This window comes from Brachionichthys hirsutus, unplaced genomic scaffold (assembly GCF_040956055.1).
Source record: "Brachionichthys hirsutus isolate HB-005 unplaced genomic scaffold, CSIRO-AGI_Bhir_v1 contig_853, whole genome shotgun sequence".
Taxonomy (NCBI): domain Eukaryota; kingdom Metazoa; phylum Chordata; class Actinopteri; order Lophiiformes; family Brachionichthyidae; genus Brachionichthys; species Brachionichthys hirsutus.
In genome coordinates this window covers 151,776-177,866 of record NW_027180343.1, presented here as the reverse complement: position 1 = coordinate 177,866, position 26,091 = coordinate 151,776, and the positions used below count along the sequence as shown (strand labels likewise).

General features: G+C 41.9%; 2 protein-coding genes across 2 annotated transcripts; one reads left to right on the top strand and one right to left on the bottom strand.

Moving 5' to 3' along the window:
* Nucleotides 1-11,894: 11,894 nt before the first annotated feature.
* Nucleotides 11,895-14,796, bottom strand: LOC137913776 (desumoylating isopeptidase 1-like). The gene is made up of 6 exons (XM_068757411.1): nucleotides 14,706-14,796; nucleotides 14,481-14,502; nucleotides 14,122-14,191; nucleotides 13,751-13,860; nucleotides 13,412-13,534; nucleotides 11,895-12,617 (listed from the first exon to the last, which is right to left on the bottom strand). Exons 1-6 carry the CDS (start codon nucleotides 14,794-14,796, stop codon nucleotides 12,527-12,529), a joined length of 507 nt encoding a protein of 168 aa, XP_068613512.1. The 3' UTR covers nucleotides 11,895-12,526.
* A 279-nt stretch (nucleotides 14,797-15,075) lies between these two features.
* LOC137913760 (protein flightless-1 homolog) lies at nucleotides 15,076-25,427 on the top strand. Its single transcript, XM_068757393.1, has 32 exons — nucleotides 15,076-15,084; nucleotides 15,197-15,262; nucleotides 16,061-16,171; nucleotides 16,771-16,842; nucleotides 17,023-17,103; nucleotides 17,320-17,567; nucleotides 17,668-17,771; nucleotides 17,865-18,040; nucleotides 18,374-18,531; nucleotides 18,656-18,740; nucleotides 19,021-19,168; nucleotides 19,265-19,395; nucleotides 19,492-19,599; nucleotides 19,715-19,819; nucleotides 19,931-20,110; nucleotides 20,315-20,397; nucleotides 20,529-20,603; nucleotides 20,708-20,791; nucleotides 20,912-21,083; nucleotides 21,172-21,279; nucleotides 21,371-21,562; nucleotides 21,687-21,785; nucleotides 21,933-22,022; nucleotides 22,112-22,251; nucleotides 22,473-22,704; nucleotides 22,804-22,958; nucleotides 23,052-23,112; nucleotides 23,209-23,337; nucleotides 23,436-23,542; nucleotides 23,684-23,789; nucleotides 23,877-23,942; nucleotides 24,022-25,427. Exons 1-32 carry the CDS (start codon nucleotides 15,076-15,078, stop codon nucleotides 24,154-24,156), a joined length of 3,816 nt encoding a protein of 1,271 aa, XP_068613494.1. The 3' UTR covers nucleotides 24,157-25,427.
* The last annotated feature ends 664 nt before the right edge of the window (nucleotides 25,428-26,091 follow it).

Here is a 26,091-nt window from a genome sequence, read left to right as displayed (position 1 = left end):
AAGCACATCCAGGATAGAAGCCAGAACATAGAAAGAAAGAAAGTAATCCTTCATTTCAAATTTATCTAAATCAGTCCTGCTGAGGCTCGTCAAAAAAGCATCCTGGGGAAACAGTGAGTCACAGACAGGGGAGGGAGAGAAAGTGGGTTCAACACAAGGATAAATACCACATTCCATTACAACTGACTTATAAAAGCACCCCGGTCATAGATTTCTAATATAGAAAAGCACGTAATTATCCTTCAGTAATGTTCCCACAAAAATGTTCCCATTCTTATCCATAGGCCGTCTTGGTAAGAAAACATCCACCTCCTACAAGCTGCAGCCCAACAAATCCACTTTAACCTTTCACTCATGAAGTTACGCTCATCAAACAAAAGAGTCATACGTCTGTCATACCGATGAATACATAGAAGTGGCCTCATCAACGAGGTTATGGGAAGAGGACTGCTCTGTTCTTGTTTTTCTCCTCTCCCTACTTCCTTCTTTTTACCTCCCCTACATCTTTGTCACATACAGCCTAAAGTCAGGATCTCCCAAGGAGGTGTGTTGTTGCTTTATTCGTTCTGACATCCTGTGGGTTTTGAGGGAGCTGGCAGAGTGTGTTCAGAGCCAGTGTGTGATGTCATCCGTCAGTACATATAGGTGTCTGTATGGCCTTGTTCTAGGCTGTTAAAAGATCTATCTCCTGCGCGCGCGCACACACACACACTCCAAGCCACACAGCGAGCTCCATCTTAATGATGTGAGAACAGTAAATAATCTATTTAGCTAAGCAGTGAGTGTTATACGAAATGATACACTTACTGCAGGAGTGAATATGACTATTTAATGCCTAGAGGAATCAAGATGAGGACTACCCACTGTGCTCAGTTCACATATATATCCTTTAATAAATACATACCGTTATTATTAGTTAGAGGAAGACAGAGAGACACACAATTAATCCTCTAACAGTATGTTGCTGCAAGGGTATTAAAATAGATAATGTCCTCTTTTATGTGCATTGGTGAAAGAAATCTGGCAAAATAAGTGCATGCACAGGTGCAACGTCGCCACAACTGCATGTGGTGATCTTGCATGTGGTGACCAGTTGAAGAAAAAATCCCAGCTGTCTTTTCAGGAAGTTGCATCGCATTGTCAATCCTCGCCGCTACTCCTCTTGTCCAGGCGTTCAATCTAGACATTCAGCTGTCATGCATTAGTGAGAAGGGCCCTCACTTTGGGTGTTTTGGCAGTAATCTGAATCATTCAAGGGAATTTATGATTGTCATTCCACAATTTATCAATAGGAGTACCCCTTCTCCAAAATCTTCTTGAGGTTCCATCAAAAATAATAATCATTCCTAGTTACCACAGAAATGGCTAAAAAGAAAGTATAATATACAGAACAGATCCAGTTCATATATAACCAATAAAAAGTTTATGCGTACAGGCAGCATAGTGGGCATCATCTCCAGCTCTCAGAGATGCCACAGTTCATTTGTGTGTCTCAAGGGTTTGGACCAAATCCATCACAGAGAGCAAAAAGCCAAATGCCACAAACCATGTCACCGCAATTCATATTCTTCCTCTCTCTGAGGAGGGAAATAAAGACAGTGCATTATAGTCAAGCTAAATGATATTTCTCCTATTACATTGTGGAGAATGGACTGGCATTTCACCAGCCCCCTTTGCAAATTGTGCCAATGAATGATTTTTTACCAGCTCCTGACGGAACCAGATAAGACAGGAACTGCCACACAAAGACACTCGTGTCAGTTGATAATGGCAGGATGGGGAACTGAATGAATGAAGACAAAACCAGCAAAAAGCTAGAAGAGGATGAGAGGGAGTATATAAAGGGAGGAAATATCCTCTCTCTGGAGAAACAGTGTCAAAAAACAGTGATCACCGCATTTAGACAAATACAGAAAGCCAGGTGGGAAAAGAAATCTGAGAGAAAAGGACAATGGCATTTACATCAGTATATGAGAAAAAGCTTTGCTATAGAACAACCAGCGAGGAATTTCAGCTGTGGAAACAAGAAAGGCTTCGGGACAGGTGGAGGTAGGAAGAACTGAAAGGCAGCTTTAAATCTGGTGCTGCAGGAAAGGGACAGACACAGCGAGCGGGCAGGTTAATCTAGCTAATGGAGTGATGGACTGGGGAATTTGCAGCTGGGAACGGGGCCATCGAGAGGGAAGGGCATGCTGTGCCTTGTGGTTTGATGGGCATACAATGCCAATTACATGTGAGCTTCACAAGCTGTTACGTCCAATTATTGACCGGTTCACTGAGTCGTTGCAGCAAAGACTTTAACCCTTACTTTTTTATTTTCTGCACATGCTAGCAGTGTGGTTCTCAGGACGGCCAGTCAGAAAGAACTGACCGATTGCTGTAGCAATAGGTACAGTTATTGATCAACCTTAGGGGACTCCCTGGCGTTTCCTCCGGCACCACACAAATTAGTCTGTGATACTTTGACCAAATAAAATAAACAAATGTTTGTACAGTAGCTGAGGGAGAGCGCAGAAAGGTGCTGTGGTTTTTACTAACACTGTGGCTGGAGCCATGTTCTGGCAAGGAATGGATTCCAGACATCAAGCATGTCCATGAAAACAAGATATCAAGAGGTTATCGATTCATTAAATTCTAATTCAGGTCTATGGCATTTTGAGACCAAGTCTAACCCAGCACAGGTAGGCGCTGCAGTCGTAGTGGATTTCTGTTTTAGTAGGGACACGGTCTGGCCAACTCAGTTTGCCCTCTGGGTGCAAACACGAATCTTTCTCCAAAGTAGGGCATTAACATTTCCTGGATGAATGACAGCCGTAGTTGGGACCTTGTTCTAATGCATCATGATCTGAAGAATAATTAGATTCAGATTTTGCTCCTTTCATGTCTGAAATTCATCTTTTCTCAGTTTCTGTAAAAAGAAATACAATTCAAGGCCATATTTTTACTGCTTATATCAAGATACCTCAGTTTTTATAACTTCTAAGAAGAGTTGAATTTCATTTTCTTTTAGCACCAGAACAACAGGCACTCACAACGACTCCATGAAATGACGACAAGGCACAATCAATACATCTGCTTTAAATGGAAAGTGATAGTAAATTGGGAGGTGGGAGCTGGGAAGCAGACAGCATACGTAAACATGATGAACTGATCGAGCCAAGACCTACGGCACAAAAATAATTGAACTTTTGGAACTAGGGTAGTTTGTGGTGACTGGAAGTAAGCATAATTATACTGGTTTTATTGAAGAATTGGTGTACAAGATGAAATTTGTTTTAAAAATTCTAACTATTTGCAATTAAATTTTCCAACCTCAAAGCCACTGGGGTGAGATATAACATGCTGCATGTGTGGAGCTGTAGAGCTGTGAAAAAGAACAGTGAACATTTTTTTCCAGGTTATCATGATTAATGTTCAGCTGAGAAAATTAGTAATAGCTGAATTGATTAACACAGTTTCATGCTCAAATACAAATACTACGCCCAAGCATATTAGAATTGTATATCCCTCCGTCTAAAAAGGGGCCACAATTTGTTTTCTTCGTTTTCATTTCTCTCCGTTTGCTCTTAACCACACAGCTACTACAACATAAATCATTAGTTCATAGTGATTCTACCTCTGCACCACTACAGTCGCTGTAATTTCCCAACTAAATTACCACCATTAATCTGGGTCATCTGAAGCTTTTACGTTTGCTCTCAACGATAATGAACCTGTCTGCTATACTGCAAATCAGTTCAGGGGCTATTTTAGGGTAAAGAAACATAAAAAAAAAAAATACGTGGTATGCCCAAACTAACAGGGTATATTATCTTATTTCACAAGTCATGCATAGAAATGCCAATAACTCATGACCTTAAGTAATTTCGTCTGCTCTTCTGTTACTGATTGGATGTGATTTCAGGCCAACTACTGGAGTGAGCTACAACAGAAATTTGCTGATGTCACCCAATTCTACATATTTATGCTGCACTAAAGGTAACTCTGAAATATGGCTTTTGACAAGAAATGAAATATGACTTTTGCTGCTGCATATAGATTTTGTATTAACATGCAAAATCGTTTTGCATTCAACAAAGACATCATCTTGATTAACTGCCTTGATTAATATTATGTTTTCATCAGCTTCTGCCTGTTTCAAATAAATCTAGACAAATTCCCACTTAGAAATATGTTTTATTATTATTATTATTATTATTAGACAAAAATGTCCAGGGGTAACACAAAGGTTCAGGTGTCACAGGGTTTTGGTCCTTGGTGTCCTTCCCAAAGGGACTCCTCTAATTTATTTAAAAATAAGAAAAACATTGATGTGATAGTCAGATACTGCACTATCGATTGCTGCACCTGCTGTAGGTTGTCGGCAACTTATCAGCATCCGTGAGTAATATCTGATGAAGGCCTGGAGCAAAGGCAAAAATAGCCACTTGGACTGAAGGAACAACTCATATCACTAATATCACAATGTTTCTGGCAGTAACTTAATTTTTGTGATAATTATAGAGGGAAAAACTTTAATAAACCTCTTATGGGTCAAATGAAATGAATGACAAAAGAAATAATCTTTACACACCGAGCATGAACAGACAAGTATCTTGCTTTTTGGTTTTCTCTGCTAAGTTGTACATTTTTGGACCTACAGTAATAGTTCACCAGAAAGCTCAAAACTCAAGCTGCCAAAATGAGCAAATCAGCAACTACGTATTCTCATGCTGATCCCTTTCACTCAACAATCTATTGTAATCACAGGTAGCGGACTTGGCAACTCTCTGAGTTGGAGCATATTTCAAGGCACGGTTATTATAGCTGATCGTGCAGGAAAGGTGGTAACAAAGGCTGCTATTGTCCACAGTCTATTTCCAGTGACAATTTTTTAATCATTCTGAAAGTTTTCTCTGAGGAGACATTTGTGGGATGCCTGTTCTTTCATCGAGCCTGCCAGCTGGCTGAAACTGGTCTCTCGCTCTCTAAATTGTTCCAGATTCAGTTCACTCTGTCTCCCTTTGGTATCCCCTTCCGCTCAGAGATCTGGCAGCTGCTTCACTCAGCCTGCCTGCTTCAGGACTCAGCTTAGGAGACAATCTTTCTGGATTCTTCAACAGAAAATATAATTTTAACCAATTTACTCTTCCACTGGCAGAGGTGGCATATCTGCATATAATCCAGAAGCTGCACATGACGCAGACACGTTATATGCAACAGTATACAGTTTGTGTCCTAATGTTTACCTTAATGCTGCAGTCGGCAAAGTATTGTAAAATCATATAAACAGGGTTGAAAAAATGACTGTTAAAATAAATGTGAAAGAAAGAAATTACTGGGATACACCAAAACTTGTCAAATCTCGAAATTGGTCCCATACCCCATACTAATAAAAATCACAAACGTGATTGAATTGACTTTCGGGTGGAAAATTTGAAAAATGTTAGAAACTGGTCAAAAATAATATATAGCAACAAGAAAAAGTTCTATTTAGATATCCCTGATGGCTAACCATTGGCAGCATGCAGGCCCTCACAGGAAAAGGTTTGGGGACCCCTGGTGTAGGTTCACCGTCGTCCAGGTGACAAAAAAAACAAAGAATCAACTGGACTTGTTCAAGTTTGGTTGAAGACGTCTTAAGATGCTACTACTAAGTAATTAAAGAATTATTGCCAAAGCCTACCAACCAAAAAAAATAACATCAGGGTTGCTATCTTTTACAAACTTTGTTTTATTTATTTTTCCTTATTTTAGTTTATTTAACTATTTATCTTATATTAATGAAATTGCATTCCGTCACCGCTTCATACATATTCATCAGATTATCATTCCTAAACTATTATTATTATTATACAATTTGGTGGGAAGACCGTATGAAATGAAGGATGAAACAATTTTCTAGTGTGATGCGCCCGGTTAGCAAACTGAATGTCGGTGATTCAGACGGATTAGTGCATTTGCATTTTAGGCTTATCTGCTCTCTTGCTGATAGTAAAATGAGAAGGCTGACAATGCTTTCATGCCTGTACGGTAAATAAGAACCTATGGTCAGTGAAAACCTACGTCCCATTCCTTTACTGTAAACGTATACATGAAATGAGATTTGGGAGATTCCACCGGGCTCAGAAAATCCAAACAAAAAGTGTAGCTCACATTATATCGTCCACATACGTTCGTGTGTTCAGCTGTAATCCTCACTATGACTCCTGCATGCTAATCGTCTCTCAGATGTGCACTGAGCTGACGCCATCAAGTGGATAATGTGAGGAATGCAAATCTCTTAACGAAGAGAGACGTGCTATTGTGCGACAGTGTCTTTTCTGCAGGAGCGACTCCCTAAAGACATCAAGTCTGATAATCTCACATGACACAGAAGTGAAGGACATAAACAGGCAAAAGCAAAAGCAAAGGATACCATGTTAATATAAAAAAAGGAGATGGCAGATTTTGGACATTAAGTTAATGTCAGGTCAGAATAAAACAGCCGCACATCATCCATGTGGGTGGACACACATGCATTCAGCAGAACAAACACTGTCCAGATGGGATGGCCCACGGGCATTCCAAGAAATGGCTGCAAATGATGACTGATGTGGCAGAAGGCCTTGAAGACAGTTCATATGTCTCGCTATATATGTATGCATATGGATTTATGCAAGGACATGGCAGTTCTCCTGGCCTTCATTTGACATAAACAAGAAACGCACAGCAGCAGGCGACCCCAAAAGGGTGACATGACCACCTGGCTGGACCTGTTTCTAGCTGGTTGTCAACAGAGAGAGAAATAGAAATACATACACATGCTGAAGGATGTGGCACCATTTCTTAACCACGTTTACTGTGCAACTCAATATCAAATAATGTGGATGTTTCTTAAATCTAAAGTCTAATAGCTAATCGAATATCAAAAATAACCTGTTTCTGCGTAAGGAAAAACGTGTACACAAGTCATATTAACTGTTTGGTTATGACTGTTTTCATGTGATCATATGACAAAGCCAAGAAACTGATAGCTCCAAACCCAGAGACGTGCACAAAGACTTGCAGTTTACGTGTTTTTAACTTTAAAAACTCCTCTACTTTGTACTTTGTTGTAGCTGCAAGATCTAAGTCCATTCCCACCAGAAAACAAGTTGGATAATGTAGCAGGACAGAGGTTAAAGAACAAGGTCAACAGAGTTGAAGTAGGTGGTGAGGAGAGAAATGAAAGGGGGCCTGGAAAGTGGAGAAGGTGCAGCCAACCATAAACTCTCTTGGTAATTAAAGATTTCAAGAAATTAATAATCACAAAGGGAAAAAAGGGATGAGAAGTTAAAGAAAAGATGTTTGAAGGTTGTAAATTGCAAAAGATGTCTTGTGATTAGAAGGTTTAAAGGATAAGGAGTCAGGATAAAAGGAATGCCTGATGAGCTGAGGTAGAAAAAGGGGAGAAGGGTAAGAGAAGGCAGGAAAACAAGCAGAGATTAAAAGGGCAAAAAGAGTGATATTGCCTTTTCACATGGAAAATGAGACTTCTATGACAAATTGAGCATCATTGAAACTGACAACTGCAAAGGAGATGAAACCGTGTCTGATGGAGCATGACTGGGCAGGAATAATCATCTCATTTACTGATGTGGCTCATAACATTTAGCCAGACCAAAATGATGCAACTTCTTAGCAACAGTAGTTATGTCTGACTGTGAGTGGCGCATAAATTAACAGATTATTATGGCATCATCTAATTTTATTCTGCTGCATAATCTAGGAGCACATCAAAACCTTTGTTCAGCATTGTTTATTTTATAGCAATTTAGCTGCTGAAGATAGTGTGGTTATTTTGTTTCTTATATCTGGTTTGACTAAGCCAATGGAGATTTGAGAATCAAGACTGTGCTATTTTTGGAGCTTTTTGCATTCCATAGTGATTTTCAAGCATGCAGATTCATAAATGAGATTAGGGGATGGCGCAGGAAAAGCATGACAAAATTCTGATTTATAGTTTCCCAAAACTAAGAACCCGACACTCTATTACTATGCAGCGCAGACATTAATTAAACAACCCTCAAAGTGGCAGGGCCAACCTTCAAAATGGTGCATCAAGCCCTAAATTATTCATAGATGTGCTAAATGAAACATTATGTGGGGATGTGGTTCTCCCAGCAAAACTTTATGTGGCCTTCCCTAAAATTTGAACAACATTTTCACCTATTAAAAGCATCCCTTTTATCTCTGACTCTCACGTTTTCTAACACCCACAGACATCAACAATCGCACACAGATGCCACAGTCGAGCGAAGGGGCCCTTGGATGTGTGCGTCGCTGAGTTTGGCTCGCATGCTTTCCAGAGTAGAAGTGAACACACACAGCAATCCACTGAGTGATGTCACGTTCCTCACGCTACCTGCGGCCCCTTGCCTTTCCCCCTCTTTTCTAATAAAGCTCCCAATAAGTTCTTACAAAATGAATGCTATCTCAAAAAGGCAGTGTGTGTTATTACACACCAACACCGCTGGCCTGTTCATTCATTTGGGCTCTGTCTCCTTCCCAACAGGTGTAGCTGATCAGACAAACCACAAAGCGCAGTGAGGGACACACAAACGCAAACACACAAATAACACACACAGTGTAAAGAGTTTTATATTGGCATATGAAAAATGCTTTTGAGCTGCATCTAGGTCTGTTTTTCTGTCTCAGAATGTGCAAACAAATATGAGCAGTTCCCTGAACCCCTCATTCTCAACAACTCTGAGGGCTTGGCAGTCCTTCACAATGAAATTCTGCCTCTGCACTTTGTGATATTGCTGGAGAGAGACTGATTTTGGGTGTGAGAGGTATTGCATGTGCGACACTGGATTTTGGTTCATGGGTCAACTAGAAACACACACCCAGTTTGGGTGTGTGTTTCTAGTTGACTCCATTCATGTCACTGTGTATAGTTTATGGTAAGAAGTAGTGATGGTGAGATGAAGCCTCATGAGGCATTGAACCACTCGAGCCGGGTTCATCTCTCGAAGCTTCATGTGCTCATGAAACCACATAATGACAGGCAGCTGTATCTGAACCACTAATGTGTGATGCATTGCATTTTTGTGTCTGTTGGGAATGACTAAGTATGAATTACAGAAAATGTCATTTTTGAAAGAAATTTCTTCTCTTTATTTAAATTTTTTAAAGCTGTAATCGGGTAATTGTTGTATATTAAATTATGCTGGAAAAAGAATGTCATTATCACACCTGTGATTCTTAATAGTCGCCTGTATAAAGCCAGGGATACACTGCAGCTCGGAAAATGTGGCCGTTTAATTCCGAATCCTGCTTTATATGTAAATCACCGGCACTATGAAGCCAAAGCTCACAATATATGCGCTCGCACTGTACAGTCCCCATCACCAGGCTGCAACCTGACTGCTCACACTGTGCTGTATAAAATGGGGCTATAACTTACTATGAGCCTGTCTGGCATTTAACTATGGTCAATAAAGGCTGGTTTAAAAAATACTGTAGGTGTAGGCAGAACAGTGTTTGCCAGCCAGGGATTCTTATTTGGATGAGATGAACATGCTCTTTTGATCATCTGTGTGCTGTTTTCATCTGTGTGCTACACACACAAACACACACACGCATACACAGATATGGAATACATGCCTATATTCATTGCAGTGGACAAAAAGGCAGGAAGTCGAGAAACAAAAACCAACAATTCAACAGTGACACTCGGAAATCAGGCTGGAAGCTGAGACACAGGGGAACACAAAACCAGAGAAGGAATGGTCAGAATAAATACTGTGTGGAAAAACGAGACATAAGTGACACCAGTCAGGGAAGAGAATACAATCAGTTGAATGACACCAAAAATGGAGTTCATAATTCACTCAGAATTTGAATGCTGCTAAATCTATAAATCACCATATACTGTATAAATCATATTTACGTCATTAAATGTCAAAAAAAAAATAGTGATTATTGTATAAAGTGTTTTAATTCATGTGCAATTTTCTGATTTATAAATTCTGCATTCAGTCAAACTTTGGTTGAATCTACTAAATGAGTCTGATCACACAAACTCGGGTTTATTAAGGACCACTCCAATTTTTGCTCATTTGATTTCAAGATAAAGGCAGAACAATACCGCATAGGATGAGGCCTCCAATATTTAAACTTCATGACATCCGCAGTAAGCTCATAAAGTGAACTTTATGCCAGCACTAAAATAAAGCCTCCAGAGAGAGGAAGCCAGTCACCCCCGTGTGTCACGGACGGATTCATCACCGCAGCAGGGGGTCGATGTGACTCACTGGGTTTCATCAAAGAGGCCATGCTAATAACTTTGGCCAGCCTTGCAATGCCCTTGTAGTCTTGGGAGAAGGTTAATGGTTTTTAAACGTCACATGGACACTAGTAATTGTGCTGATTCAGCTGCTCAGGCACAGGGAGCAAGGGCAGCTCGGTCCGCCTGCATTTGTAAACCCACTCTCTTAGGGGGCTTATTCAAAAGCTATGGATCAGGTCTGCTTTACATCTGTCTTCAAGTTCCTTTGAACTGTGGGACAGCCACCATCTGGAATAGTGATATAGTGACTGTGATTACCTAAGTATTTTTTTTTTACTTTGCTTTGTCATACTATACTCCATAAAAAAGCCTCATAAAACAGTTTAAAAGAAAGTATTAAAATGATATAATGCGCAACATGTCAGCATGTCACTGTATGTTTGAAGTTATTTAAACGCTTTAAAGCAGCCAAAGTGAGAAATGTTAAAACACATTCAGTACAATAATTTGTGTTTTGTATATTTTAAAAGAAGTTCCCAGTTTTGCTAGACACAGAATAGCACTGCCCTTCTGTGGACATTCAAATAACTACAGTAAAGCTGTGACTGATAAATGTGCAGCGAGAAAGTTGCATGCCCACCTCGAGATAGTGAGGGCATTCGTCCCATCCACATTTCAAGAACTGTAGATTTTAGATTGATTTACATGGCAATAATAATAAAAAAAAATCCTAAGAAAATGTATTTCTGGTCAGCATTTCCACCTGGTAGGCCAGGACGCACAGATGATGTCATAGGAGGGCTTCACTTTTATATCAGCCTGGATCTGATAATAAAAACACCACATTTTTGATTGTTCTGACCAAGAAAACTATTGTTGTTGTTCATAAAACAGCACTTTTGAGCACGCCACATCCCCCAATGGCGGCTCGGTGGTGCAGTGGTGAGCACTGTTGCCTCACAGCAAGACGGTCGCAGGTTCGTCTCCGGCTTGTGGCTGTTCTGTGAGGAGTTTGCATGTTCTCCCCGTGCCTGCGTGGGTTCTCACCGGGTTCTCCGGCTTCCTCCCACCACCAAAGACATGCAGCTTAGGCTGATTGGTGACACTAAATTGTCCGTAGGTGTGAGTGTGTGTGTGGCTGGTTGTCTGTCTCTGTGTTGCCCTGCGATGAACTGGCGGCTTGTCCAGGGTGTCCCCCGCCTCTCGCCCATTGACTGCTGGGATTGGCTCCAGCTTGGCCCGCAACCCGACAGCGGATTAAGCGGTTAGAAAATGAAAAAGAAATGAACATCCCCCAATTCTACAAAACTGCCCACAAAATGCCGACCAATGTTTACTTTCATATCCACAGCAATGCCTGACTTTAAACTGAACTAATCCCAGCCCTGCTATAGAGGATAAAGGATTCGTAACTCAAATATTACAGGCATAAAAGCATTACTGGTAGAACATGAATAACCGATCATTAAATAACAAGGGCATTAAAAAAAAAAGAACATACATTTAAATATAAATGACATATCAGGACAAAGACTTTCTAACAACCGTCATTCATTTCAATTAATATCTTCAATACTTTTTTTTTTCTATGCAGAAACATGTGATACCTGATACATGGTGGAAAAAAATATGCATTTAAATGATGTAAATGACTAATCTGAATATCTTAAATCTTTATTAAATAAACACTGTGTTATCTAAAATGGAAACATTACATCATCAGTTAGGTATATTTACTTAATTTAAATGTTGTGTGTGGTTTCATCACAGCTATTAGATAACTGTTGCAGAGTAGTGTGCGAAGGCCCATTCAGGCTATGTTGTGGAAGAAAAATATAAGTTAATATGGCAAATTAAGCCACAGGGCCCCAAATCTAAGTATTCTTTCTTATATTTCATTCTTGAAATCTCATTTTCTGTTGAAGTATTTCCAAGAAGGCAACTTTTATTGTAGGAAAGCTTTTCAATGTCGGCCTTTGCTGAAAAATCATACATTTCATCTGTCTCCATATCTGTGAATCGCTGCGGTAGATTTGATGCTTTCAAACTTCTTAAGCTACGTGTTGCCCCTAAATAATAATACTTATGATCCGAAAAGATGGAATTAAATTAGATTTAAACCGAACATTTGGGATTGACTGGTCAGTAGTATATAGCTTAATGAAAAGCACCAATGCTAGTGAGTGACTTATTTACAGGGAGAAATAAAGATGACACGCTTGAGATGTCTCACTGACTCGCTAGGATGGACGTGACCTTGCAAACACTCTATAACCCTGCTGCGCTCTCGGGTTAGACGCTCCGTCCGCCGTTTATGACTTTGCCTCCCGGAGGAGCGATGTGGATCGAGTCCAGGATGGGCCGCAGTAGCTGTCCGAATGGCCTGGTGAAGTAAAAAAAGGGGGGGGGGGGGGTTACAACACAATGGTGTTAAACTGGTCCAGGACACAACTGCACATTTAAACCCTGTTCATAATTCTGCTTTCATTTTCTATCCGTTCTTGTCAGTCCAATGAAATCCCTTGAGGAACTCCACTCCACTCTCTGCATTCTGTTTGCCACCGTGCACGGCTCTGACTGCAGGGGGAAATGGATGGAAATGGAAATGGATGCTCGAGTCACTAGTTACCATTAATAGTCCACTTTCAATCTGCCTCCCTGTGCCTCACGGAGTAAATCGAGAGGTAGAATCTTTTCACGTCTAACTAGCAAATGAAGGGTTTGATTAAAGGTCTAAGTACTGCTGGTTAATTAAATCTGGCAGCTTCGAAGGGCAGCAATAAAACAGCCACGTCTAGTTGGAGGGATGTGTGGACAAGGTGTCCACCTGTTCCAGGCGTTCTAGTGGGGGCCCTAGAGGCAGATAATGTCGTACAAAGAACAATCAAATGCAGCAAAGTCACACTGGATACGTGGCAGAACTTGCGCTTCACCTGTGACTGCTGCAAAGAGACCAGTGAGAATGCAACTCACCAAATCCTAAATGTGTGCAACATGTTGAAAAAGATACATAATATATGATTCACATATTCTATTCCACATGCTTTAGATACTCCAATCTAAATGTCAGCTCACTCGGAAAGGTGGCGACGACGGCTGTGGCTGCTAAGAGTGAAATCAATGATCGTAGACTCGATTGAAGTCGCCGCCAGCTGACCGGCTGAGTTTGACACTCACGTGGAGAGGATTTCTGACGGTAGGTCGGTGATGTAGGACGGGATGGCCCTGCCCGTCAGGAACTGAGCCACCTCATTGGTGAAGGTATTGCAGTTGTGCTCAAACAGACGATAGCGGTCCCCTCTGAAGCGGGAAGGAACAGCTGTGAGCTACTTCAAATAATAGCAGCCTTTATGCTTTCAGGACTAGCCAGCAGCAAACACTAAAGCCTATAGCATGACATGATTACTGCTAGGAGTGATTTTTAGGATGCGCGCCTGCTTTGAGGGACCTTTAAAAATAAAAGGTACCTTTCCTGGGATGAGGTGTGAAGAGGAGATGTAAAACCAGCTACATAACCTGTATGCATTTTCTCCTAGGGAAGAGAGGTAATCCATGAAGATCTCATCAGACACCTCAGTCTCTCCGAGCTCCACCACCGTGTCGGGAGGACCGAGCATTGTTCCACCCTGGGAGACACACACAGCAGACACATTAGAGGCATCACAGGAAAGCTACTGAAGAAATCATCGATGAGTCGATCATGGTCTCTGTAAAAGTAGAAATTCGCCTGAGAATGAATAAATTCTCGTATGGATTTGAGAGATTTATCTTAAGCAGTGCATGAAAAGCAGCTACACAAACCAAACATGTAGCAAAGTACATTTCGATCTTATTTCAACTCTTATGGTTTGCATATAATTCCTGATAGTGTTATTTTACAGTCGTACCGGTGAACAGCTTGAGATACCTTCCCCTCCGAAGAAGAACTCGTCGCCGTATGCCACTATAGCTGTGTGCCTGAAAAGCACAATATGATCACAGAGGTAAATTAAAGTCAGACTCTCTCTCATAATATGAGCCAAAGATTATTAACACATTGCAGCTAACTGACCCAAGTCAGATCGACTATGCTTCATGTATGACTTCCTTAATTACAAAATTTAAGAACGAACAAAGAACAGAATCAGACACATTACCAACATCGCTTTATACTCTATGTTCTTCAAGGCTTTTAATGTCAACAATGGCCTAATTTATAAGTCCCAAGCAAACCAGATGTCAAGATATCAAAAAAGAAGATTCATACCAGATACCATCAAGTTGCTTTCCTGCAATGACAAAAGGTAGTAAGGTTGTGTTAGCTTTTGATCTTCCTGTCCATCCTGTCCATGCAGCCCTATTCTCGTCTGATGTATGGGCATAAATCAAATCATCTTTAAAATGTAAAACAGAGAAGGACTCTCTCAAACCCGTATTTATTAGTATCACTTGTCCCCGAGGCCAAGCTGCACTGGATTGTATCAGTACTTACCTAACATGACGGGGCTGAGGCTGCGGGCCATTCCTCTCGACACATCATAAATATAAAGCTGTACATTATATCGCGTGGCACTCTTATCCATTATGTAAACTACAAAATATACTTATATTATGATCTTACTACAGATCTCCGCGCCAGGGACAAGTGACTGCACAGCTGACTGAGTGGTGCGGAATGATGTCATCGTTACATGTCCGGGACTTCCTATTCGCTGCTTTCAAAATAAAAGCTCTATTGAGAAGGATGATGCACGAAAACGTGCGCTTTGTTTAAATTTTGTAGGATTTTGAAAGGAATGTAAAATGCATTTCCGGTATTACCAGTTCTCGCGACTTACTGTATGCTTCACATTCTGAAACGGATGGTGGCGGTAATGCACTTTCTATGTCTTAAACAGCTACTATTGTAATTAGCAGTAGAAGAAGAAACCATAGCTGGACCAAAATAGACAGTCGAGGGCTAAAGCAGCTGACACCCCGTAGAAATGGCTGCCACCCGGAGTTCTTCCCTTCATAAGGGGGGTAGACCTCAGTGGAAACGACTTCAAAGTAAGACATTTGGGCAGTATTCTTTCATTTAATATCAATATAGTTGAACAATGAACTTATTTAATTCGTTAGGAGAAGCTAATGAAGTTTCATCGTTCGCTAAGACACTACTTTAGCTTATCATCGCTAGCATTGGGCGTTAGCTAGTAGACAGCTGTTTGACATGGACAAAGTAGTTCTCTCCCCCCCCCCCCCCGTCCCCCCCCCCCCCCGTCCCACAGGCATCGTAAGGTCACTGCTTTGCTCGGGGGGTAATTGTTTTTACATTGTTACACTATTCTGGGTTGTCTGAAATAACGGAACGTTAGCTCCCCCATTTCCACCTTCATGTTAGCTACTTGAGAAGCACAAAATGTGTCCAATATTCACGGTCAGCATTGTCAGATAATACTACATTCAAAGCAAATTTAGACAAAATGATATAAGCTTTCTTGAAAGGCTAGTCAGTCAGCCATTACTGCATGACTTTCAGGTTTTCACACACTCGTTAATGAATTGGTAATTATTCATATATTAGTCAGAGCAGGATGACATCATTTCCTCTGACAAATTGTGGCCCACATTAACTATTCTTAACTTCAGTTTTTGTATTGAGATTATTTATTGTACGGTTGTCATACTTCTATATTTGTACTATTAAGAAACACTCCACTCTTATTTACTTGGCCTGTGTTACATTACTTCTGCCCAATGTATTGACAGCATGAACGCAGAAACTAATATTATACTTACACCATTATTTCAGTTTTAAATAATTTTTTGTATGTAAAAAAATATATATATCAACTGTCTTCATAGGGTGGATACTTCCCAGAGCATGTCAAGTGTATGAGCAGCCTGCGGTGGCTGAAGCTGAACAGAACAGGACTGTGTTACCTCCCGGAGGAGCTGGCCTCACTGCAGAAGCTGGTGAGACATAAAGAGCAGTTTGCTTGATATTAGCTTCTCCGTACATGTGGATACATTATTCACTACATTAACATTACTGTTGCCATTTCTTCTCTCTCTTTTTTTATCGTTCTTAGTGTGTGATGTTCTTTAATTAGCAGCAGCAAGTGTTCTAAATTTATATCGTTAGTCCTAGGTTAGTTATTTTATTCCATGTTTGTTTGTATTTGTCTGCGCATCCAACCGAGATTCATCCAGTGATGCTAAATTCTAATAACTAATTAATAAAGCTGTTTTTTTTAACTTCATGTGAGGGTAACTGAGGAATCAGCTGATTAGAGCGAAAAGATGATTTGTGCTAGCATGAGAGATCATTCCAAGGTTAGGTAAATAAATGCTCTGTTATGAAGCATAGGAGTCACAGTGTCTGAGTTATGTATATGTGAAAGCTGCTTTGATTTTATCCCAGTTCACTTAGGTCGTTCTGTTTAGCAGCATTAGTTCCAGCAGGACATTGCACTTTGACTTTGTGGAGTTTAGTTATCTGATGTTAGATGATCGTGATTTGTTTGTACAGTGCACCGTAGCCATACACAAAACCTCCTTTCTTTCCTTTTTAGGAGCATCTTTCAGTGAGTCACAACAGCCTGACCACCTTACATGGAGAACTGTCCAGTTTACCGAACCTGCGGGTAACTGACACCCACACATAAAAAAAAAAATGCAAATGCAGATGTCTTTATAAACTGTCCAGAAGCCGGGGTTAAAATCAGTACTGAATGGTTTGTGCTGAGTTTTGGTGTGGTCAGTTGGTATTTATATGAATGTGTCATTGTACTCATATCCTAAAAGTGTTTTCACTGTTGACACAGGCGGTGGTGGCCAGAGCAAACAACTTGAAGAACTCTGGAGTTCCAGACGACATCTTTCAGCTAGATGACCTTTCTGTGCTGGTGCAAACAATCTCTCCTTTTCTTCTTATCAACCCCTAAAAAGCCTTTTTGAGTGTGATAAGAATTAAAACATGTATCTGTCAGTGGATTGTAGCTGTTCATATGGTTGAACATTCAGTTGGAGATGAAATGCAATATTCCAAAAATAAACTTGACTTGCAGACATCATTTTAATCAGACATAACTCTGTGTTTACACGATTTCCTTTCCTTGTAGGATTTGAGCTATAATCAGCTGACGGAGATCCCGAGAGACTTGGAGAACAGCAGGAACATGCTGGTGTTGAATCTCAGCCACAACGGCATCGACTCCATTCCCAACCAGCTGTTCATCAACCTGACAGACCTGCTCTATCTGGACCTGAGCGACAACAAGCTGGACAGTCTGCCACCCCAGATGAGACGCCTAGTTCACCTGCAGACGCTCATTCTGAACAACAACCCGTTAATGCACGCACAACTGCGGTAAGAAATGTGATATTGATTTTTGAGCTTTAAATCCGATGTAGACATATTTATGAAACAGAAAGCTCTATTAAGACCACCACTGTCTCTGTCTGAGCAGCCAGCTGCCAGCCATGGTGGCATTACAAACCCTCCACCTGAGAAACACCCAGAGGACCCAGAACAACATGCCCACCAGCCTGGAGGGACTGACAAATTTAGCAGGTGAGACACGCGCTCTTGTTCTAAGTCACTTTATCTGTATCTGAAACAAGTTTTACAAGCCCGTGTTCCGTCTGTCCCTCCCATCTCTCTCAGATGTTGATCTGTCATGTAATGACTTGATTCGGGTGCCCGAGTGCCTCTATTCACTGGGAAGTTTGAAGAGACTCAACCTGAGCAGTAACCAGATCTCTGAACTGTCCCTCTGCATTGACCAGTGGACTCAACTGGAGACACTTAACCTAAGTCGCAACCAGCTGACTTCATTGCCTGTAAGGTCGACGTGGCTTTCTGTAGAGCGCATTTCAAATCTTGTAGGAATATTAAAAGTGATAAAAAGGTGCTACCATCTTTAGGAGTTGTGTAGATAGAGTTGCTGCAATTGAAATGATGATATTATATTGAGATGGTAGCAGAGAGAGATGAATACATCAAAACAGGGGCTGCTAAGACCTATATCTGTACTGCAGAAATATGAGAAGCATCCATATTCATGGCACTGACGGTTCCTTTCTAGCATGGCCATATGGTTGTTGACGTAGTCATTTGAATAATTTCTGTGAAGTGTCTACTATTTAACATTTGTTTTGTGTGTTTCTTTCCAGTCTGCGATCTGTAAACTGTCCAAACTGAAAAAGCTTTATGTTAACTCCAACAAACTGGACTTTGATGGCGTTCCTCCCGGTGTTGGAAAACTGTCCAACCTGACAGAGTTCATGGCTGCCAACAATAACCTGGAACTGATCCCTGAGGGTCTCTGCAGGTACAGTCACACAGATTTAAGGTGCTGTGATGGATGAGACATCAGTCACAATCAATCAGGATTCATTCTACAATAATATGGCATTGCATCATCTCACAGTATGAGGGTATGTGAATTTGTTCAGGTGTGGCAAGCTGAAGAAGCTGGTGCTGAATAAAAACCGCCTTGTGACGCTGCCAGAAGCCATCCACTTCTTGACTGATTTAGAGGTACAGTAATCACCACACAGTGCAGATAATACCGAACACAAACAGCATTCAAACCAACATCAATCCAACTTTTTGGATTAATGTTGGATCAAACAATTTGGCTGTGAAATGTATGTTCAATGTTAAAAGCTGAAAAACCCGAATTGAGCGCATTTCAAATTTTGTAGGAATATTAAAAGTGATAAAAAGGTGCTACTCTTTAACATAACAGTTCATACATCTAATAAGTATAATTGATTGATTATTTATTTTCTGAACACAATAACATGTCTTTCTGTAGGTTCTGGACGTGCGTGAAAACCCCAACCTGATAATGCCTCCTAAACCAGTTGACCGAGCAGCAGAGTGGTACAACATCGACTTCTCCCTTCAGAACCAGCTGAGGCTGGCCGGGGCTTCGCCTGCTACAGTAGCTGCTGCCGGAGGAGGTCTGTGCAATGAACATTCTACTCTAATACACACGATTGGCTCCTTTTTGTGCTCCACAGAGTACAACTTGTGTAAATCTTTATCTATGTGTTTAGGAGCCAGCCCCCGAGATCCCCTGGCGAGGAAGATGAGGCTAAGGAGGAGGAAGGACTGTTCGCAGGACGATCAGGCGAAGCAAGTGCTGAAGGGCATGAGTGACGTCGCACAAGAGAAGAAGAACTTGGAGGTATGGATAAAGATAAAGAGAGAGAGATATGTAGACAAAGACATTCTGAATGCAAGCTGGATTTCTTTCTACCAAGACAATCTGTTGATTTCTCAGGAGGACGGTGATTTGAAATACGGTGATCTAAAGACCAGGCGCTGGGACAAGAGTCTGGAAAAACCTCAACTGGACTACTCAGAGTACTTTATGGATGATGCAGGACAGGCAAGCTGTGTGTGTGTGTGTCATCTACAACTAAAATGTCCTTGAATAAGGAGCGTCGTGTAAGACTATACGTTTTCTCTATTAGTCATAACTTATTTGTGTCTCTGTTCTACAGATTCCAGGTGTAACGGTGTGGCAGATAGAAAACTTTGTTCCCCTCCAAGTGGATGAAACATTTCATGGCAAATTCTATGAGGCTGATTGCTACATCGTCCTTAAGGTAAAGCATGAGAATCAGTCTTCATTCACACAAATGCATGTCAACCTGTCATTACTTGGATTATCATTGGGCAGGTTGTAGCAATGACTAATTGTCTCTTTGCTATTTCAGACGTCCCTGGATGACAACGGTGCGTTGACCTGGCAGATTTTCTACTGGATCGGTCAGGAGGCAACTCTGGACAAGAAGGCCGGCTCTGCCATCCATGCCGTCAACCTCAGAAATTTCCTCGGAGCAGAGTACAGGACGATACGGGAAGAGATGGGTGATGAGAGCGACGAGTTCAGTGCTGTATGTGGAAGCAGTACACACACATACTAATACACCAATGCAGAAATACACACAAATGACTAACAGTCAAGGAATGTCTCATCATCTCAGCATCTTTCAGGTGCATTCGCAGTTCTTCCAGAACCCCAGCTTTATTCGATGAGCAGAAACCAACGTTTCTAATCGTACGAACAGTCAGCTGCTACATGCCTGTCATGTGTGCAGGTGTTTAACAACGAGATCTCCTACATAGAAGGAGGAACAGCCAGTGGATTCTACACTGTGGAGGAGACGCAGCAGGCTGTCCGGTAGGCCGAAATGAACTCCTTCAAAACGTGTTTTTATTATTCCTTGGGTCAAAGTTGTTGTTGTTGTTGTTTTTCTATGATTTTTGCCGTATTCTTTCTCACAGTTTTAATTCTTTTTATACGCTTATCAGGTTGTACAGAGTTTACGGCAAGAAGAATATCAGACTGGAGTCCGTAGCCTTGAAAGCCTCCTCCCTGGATCCGCGGTAATCCTCATAGATTCGTTCTACTTTCATGTCGTGTGACAGACAGTTTAAAAGCATACTCACCCTTTACTGCCCTTGACATCCCGTCTTTGTCTTTTTGGTAGTTATGTCTTCCTGTTGGACACGGCCCTGGAAATCTTCATCTGGAGAGGCGCCAATGCCACGCTCAGCAGCACAACAAAGGCCAGGTGAGACACAAATCAAGTGCTAATGAAAACGGTCCCCACAATTATAGTTTTAAGAACAGCTTTGTCATTTATTCCAACCAATAGGGGGTCTGATCTTATGTTTTGTATTTCATCTTTCAGGTTATTTGCAGAAAAGATAAATAAGAATGAGCGTAAGGGGAAGGCAGAGATCACAGTCCTCATGCAGAACCAGGAGCCTCCGGGGTTCTGGGAGACACTGGGAGGACAGCCGGAGGAGATCAAGAAGCACGTACCAGACAACTTCTCTCCGATCAGACCCAAGCTCTACAAGGTACTTCTGTTTAAGAACTGCTACAGCGCTGTTCCCTGATGGCGTACTACGACGGACCACTGATGCGTTCTTGATCAATGTCCTGAAGGTGGGTTTGGGCCTGGGGTACCTGGAGCTGCCACAGGTCAACTACAAGCTGTCAGTTGAGCACAAAGACCACAAAGTGAAACTGGACACGCTACCGGAGCTGAGACTGGTATGTTCATGTTCTGCGTTAATCACTAGAACGTGCACGTTATCGTTTTACCCTAAAATCATCTACTCCGCATTGCCATCCCTCTCATTAGGTGCAGTCCCTGCTTGACACAAAGTGCGTGTACATCCTGGACTGCTGGTCTGATGTGTTCATCTGGATCGGGAGGAAGTCTCCGCGTCTTGTCCGAGCCGCCGCCTTAAAACTGGGTCAGGAGATCTGCTCCATGCTGCACCGGCCCAAACACACCTGCGTCACTCGAAACCTGGAGAGCACCGAGTGCCAGGTAAGACTTTGAGTATAATGCTTCTGGATATCGTGAGACTGGGGTGTCGTGTAAACTCGTTTTATTAAGTTTAGTTCACTTTGTATTTTTGTTCATCCTATTAATCTTAGTTTCTCCTCTTTAGGTGTTTAAATCCAAGTTTAAGAACTGGGATGATGTGTTGAAGGTTGACTACACCAGAGCGGCGGAGACCATTCAGCAGACGGACAATCTGCAGGGAAAGGTCAGCCTGATTGCAGGGTGCTCGTCAGATGCTGCTCATGGAATCAGGCATTGTTCATTTACCAGCCTTCAATGTCTGCGCTGAGCAGCTTCAGGTGATGTTTGTCCAAACCAGAAATATGGAGCCGTTTCCATGTTCCCCTCCCAGGTGAAGAAGGACGCAGAGCAGAAAGACCAGATGAAAGCCGACCTCACAGCTCTCTTCCTCCCCCGGCAGCCAGCCATGCCCCTAACTGAGGTAAACAACGAAACAAAAAGGCATGCTCTGCCAATCCTCTCCTTCAAAGTGAGACCAGCCGCCACCTCTTGTGTATCTTTTCTGTCCAGGCTGAGCAACTGATGGAGGAGTGGAACGAGGACCTGGATGGAATGGAAGGATTTGTGTTGGAAGGAAAGAAATTTGCTCGCCTGCCTGAGGAAGAGTTCGGTCACTTCCATACCCAGGACTGCTACGTCTTCCTCTGCAGGTAGGGGAAGAAGGCGACTCCGGGAATCCAGCAGAGCCAGGAATTTGGAGCTTGGAGTGATTCTTGGGAGTTGTGTATTTAAAATGAAATCACTGTAACCTTAGATAAAGTATATTTATCTAAGGTACTTCCAACAGTAACAGAGAGGCGGCGCCGGTGGTTTGACACTGTTCTATCAAACAGAGTCACCGTCTTAATCAAATCTCACTCGGCTCTCAAAGATACTGGGTGCCCGTGGAGTATGAAGATGAAGAGAAAGGGAAGAAGGAGGGCAAAGGCGGCAAAGGAGGTGGAGGAGCAGCTGAGGAGGAGGAGGAGGACAAACAGCCTGAGGAGGACTTCCAGTGTGTCGTGTACTTCTGGCAGGGCAGGAAAGCCTCTAACATGGGCTGGCTCACGTTTACCTTCTCCCTGCAGAAGAAGTTTGAGAGTCTATTCTCTGGAAAACTGAAGGTATCTGGATTATGTCTTCCTGTTATTTGACTCTGACTCATCGCAATCACTGTTTTACTTTACGAAACACTGACGGCCGTAGCCCATCTCGCTGTTTAGGTGGTGCGCATGACCCAGCAGCAGGAGAACCTGAAGTTCCTGTCCCATTTCAAGAGGAAGTTCATCATCCACAATGGGAAGAGGAAACAGATGCTTGACGCCGCTCAGCCCTCCCTCTACCACGGACGCACCAATGGCAGCGCGCTTTGCACCAGGTAGAGCGGACCTTGCATGTTTTTCCTTAAAGCCTTTAAGTGGGGAGAAACCTTTTTTTAAACATTTGTTTTCACCCGGCATCGCTCATCCAGGACCATCCAGATCGGAACAGACTCCAGCAATCTCAACTCGGAGTTCTGCTTCATCCTCAAGGTTGGAATGTTTTATTTCTTGTTTTCCCTGAAAGACATTGTCTCCCGTGTCTCTTCTGACTCCTTCGGTGTCTGAGTAACGGCCGGCTCCCTTCAGGTTCCGTTTGAGAGCACAGACAATCAAGGCATCGTTTACACGTGGGTGGGAAGAGCTGCGGATCCCGACGAAGCCAAACTGGCCGAGGACATCATGAACTGCATGTTCGATGACACGTACAGCAAACAGGTAAATGTGTGTGTGTGTGTGTGTGTGTGTTTCATTATCTACAGTCTGTGCAGTTTTTTATGTTATTTGGCCAAATGATTAATCAGGTTGTCCTTTAGGTAATTAATGAGGGGGAGGAGCCAGAGAACTTCTTCTGGGTGGGGATTGGTTCACAGAAGCAGTACGATGAAGATGCAGATTATATGAAACACGCTCGTCTCTTCAGGTGAGTTCATCTAACTTGTTGGATATTTAAAGAACGTATTTGTTGAATTAAAAATAACTGTAAAATATGATAAATATTGTACATATACTTTAGCCCTCTGTGGTATCTCTTTCCTTCTCCTCCTGATGCTCCTCCCTTTAGGTGTTCAAATGAGAAGGGTTATTTCGCTGTGTCGGAGAAGTGCTCAGACTTCTGCCAGGACGACTTGGCCGATGACGACATCATGCTGCTGGACAACGGCAAAGAGGTAGCAATTGAAAATGTGTTTTTATACGCGTAAAGTGGAATTGCATCGTTTATTACTGTGTAAATGTGATTTTTGCGTCTTCCTCAGGTGTACATGTGGGTCGGTACTCAGACCAGCCAGGTGGAGATTAAACTTAGCCTGAAAGCCTGCCAGGTCAGTGGGGAAACCACAGTTTGTGTGTCTGTGGCTGTATGAGGGTTCAAATGTTGTCATTTATCCACTTCCTGTTTAGGTTTACATCCAGCATATGCGTTCTAAAGAAGCGGAACACCCAAGGAAGCTGCGGCTGGTGCGGAAAGGGAACGAACCCCACTGCTTCATGCGCTGCTTCCACGCCTGGGGGACTTTCAAATCTCCACCCTCATAGCCTTGAATCCATAGCAACACTCTCTCAAACATCAAATGCATTTACTGCCCTTTCATTTTCTTTGAGTGAGATGATGATGTCTGTGCCTCACGCAGCTTTTACTAGCGCTCTGATCCCTTTGCATGCAGCAACTTGGTGGCCAGCATTTTAATCCCTCCCTACAAAAATGGACGCCGTCGCTCAGGCTTAGCGTCTTTAGGTCAAGAAGCAAAGGATCTTTTCTACAAGCATTTTTTTTTAGCGGCCAGTCTGACTACAGTTGTTCAGTGAGATAAAAATAGAATTTTGTTTTGAGATAAAAATAGATCTAAGGTGTACAGAGGCTTTATAAAAACCCAAACGGTGCCGAGTCTGACGTATCAATCTGCTTTTCTGTTTGTGCTGTGGGATTAAAGGATCATGACTACAGGAAGTCACTCCTCCGTGCTCTGGATCATTCGGGGACAGCACTGTAGTTTTTCAGATGAATGTTTCTTTATGCATATATTTTTCTGTTGTGTGGATTGTAACCGGCAGGTGGGTGTGTTCGTCCCATCCACCCCCATCTAAACGGGGACTTGCTGTTTGGTCACTGATCCAAGCGCAAAGGGAAGCTTTTTTATGACATTGGTTTAAATCCAAACAAAATATCTTTGTGTCAATGCTTTGAAAGTAACTTTCCTTGCCATGTGGGAGTTACATTTATTTATCCAAAGACTCGTGGAGCAGAGGTCAGGGTGCAAGTTATAGCTGATTACGCAGAGGGCTGTTTTATCAGAGATATTTAAACGTGCAATCTGCCTGGGAGATACTGAAAGGAAATGCTGCGCTCGTCTCATCAGTGTTTGTTGACTCGCTCTTCTGGAGCAGAGGACGAGAAAGGAAAAAGTTTCCATCCAAAATATTTATTTTTGAAAAAGTAAATGCATGGTGATTAAAATTCATTGGGTTTAAATTCATTTGTTTTTGCTTCTATTTTGTAATTGTTCTTTTTGAATTTAAACGGGAGATAATTTGCACCAACCTGATTCTCTGATCAGACGAGGGACGGTCAGTTTAACCGGTTCTTGGTCTGTGCCTCCAGGGTCCATGTTCAATTGAACTGCTGTATTGCTTCTTCTGATCATGTGACCTATCTTGTAAGCAGACAATGTTCCAGGCAAGCTGACTGTAGTCTGTGTGGCTGCAGTAACCATTGTTTTCTTCCTTTGTTGGGTACCTGATTGTGTGTGTGTGCATGCTCTTGATGCCACTTGCAGATGCTTTATTTATTTTGCACAAAAATAAAATCACATTGCATTTTGACTTGTGTAATGTCTGGGCAGGTTTCACACGAACCTGTGACGTTTCTATGGAAGAGTCTTGCAATAGGATTACATATTTAAAGTGATGCTGCAGGTTTTAATTTAAATAACTTTATCCTGAGTCCTGTGAGCATACAATGAAGTTTTGTATCAGGGAATCATTGGAATCCCAGTCTGACGTCAGTGAAGCTCTCGCTAAAACATGGAGCGCAGACAAGTTCTATAGAGTAAATAATTTTATTAACATTCACAATTCTTTATCAGCCAAAATGCTAAACAACCCAATGACCTACACACAAAACTGAACGACAAAGTAGAAAGAAAGTATAACTGTAATGGAAAAGGTAAATGTGCCAGCTGTAGCGTCAAAGAGTTAATATCTGAGCACCAAAAATAACCTAACAAACGTAAAAGGGCATTGATCCCTACCGGGTGAGCTACATTAGTTCATAGTGAGGTCCCTTTTTGACTTATTTAATGTGTGGTGATCAGGAAGCTTGAATACTGAGCGATCTTAAGGCTACAACAGGTTCTACTTCTAAAGTTGTACTCTAGCATCGGCTTTCAGCTGTAAACCTGCCTTCTTTAAACCTCGGTATAGATACTGTATTTATGCACTTTTGTTTTTACACAGTATGACTTCTTAAAAAGT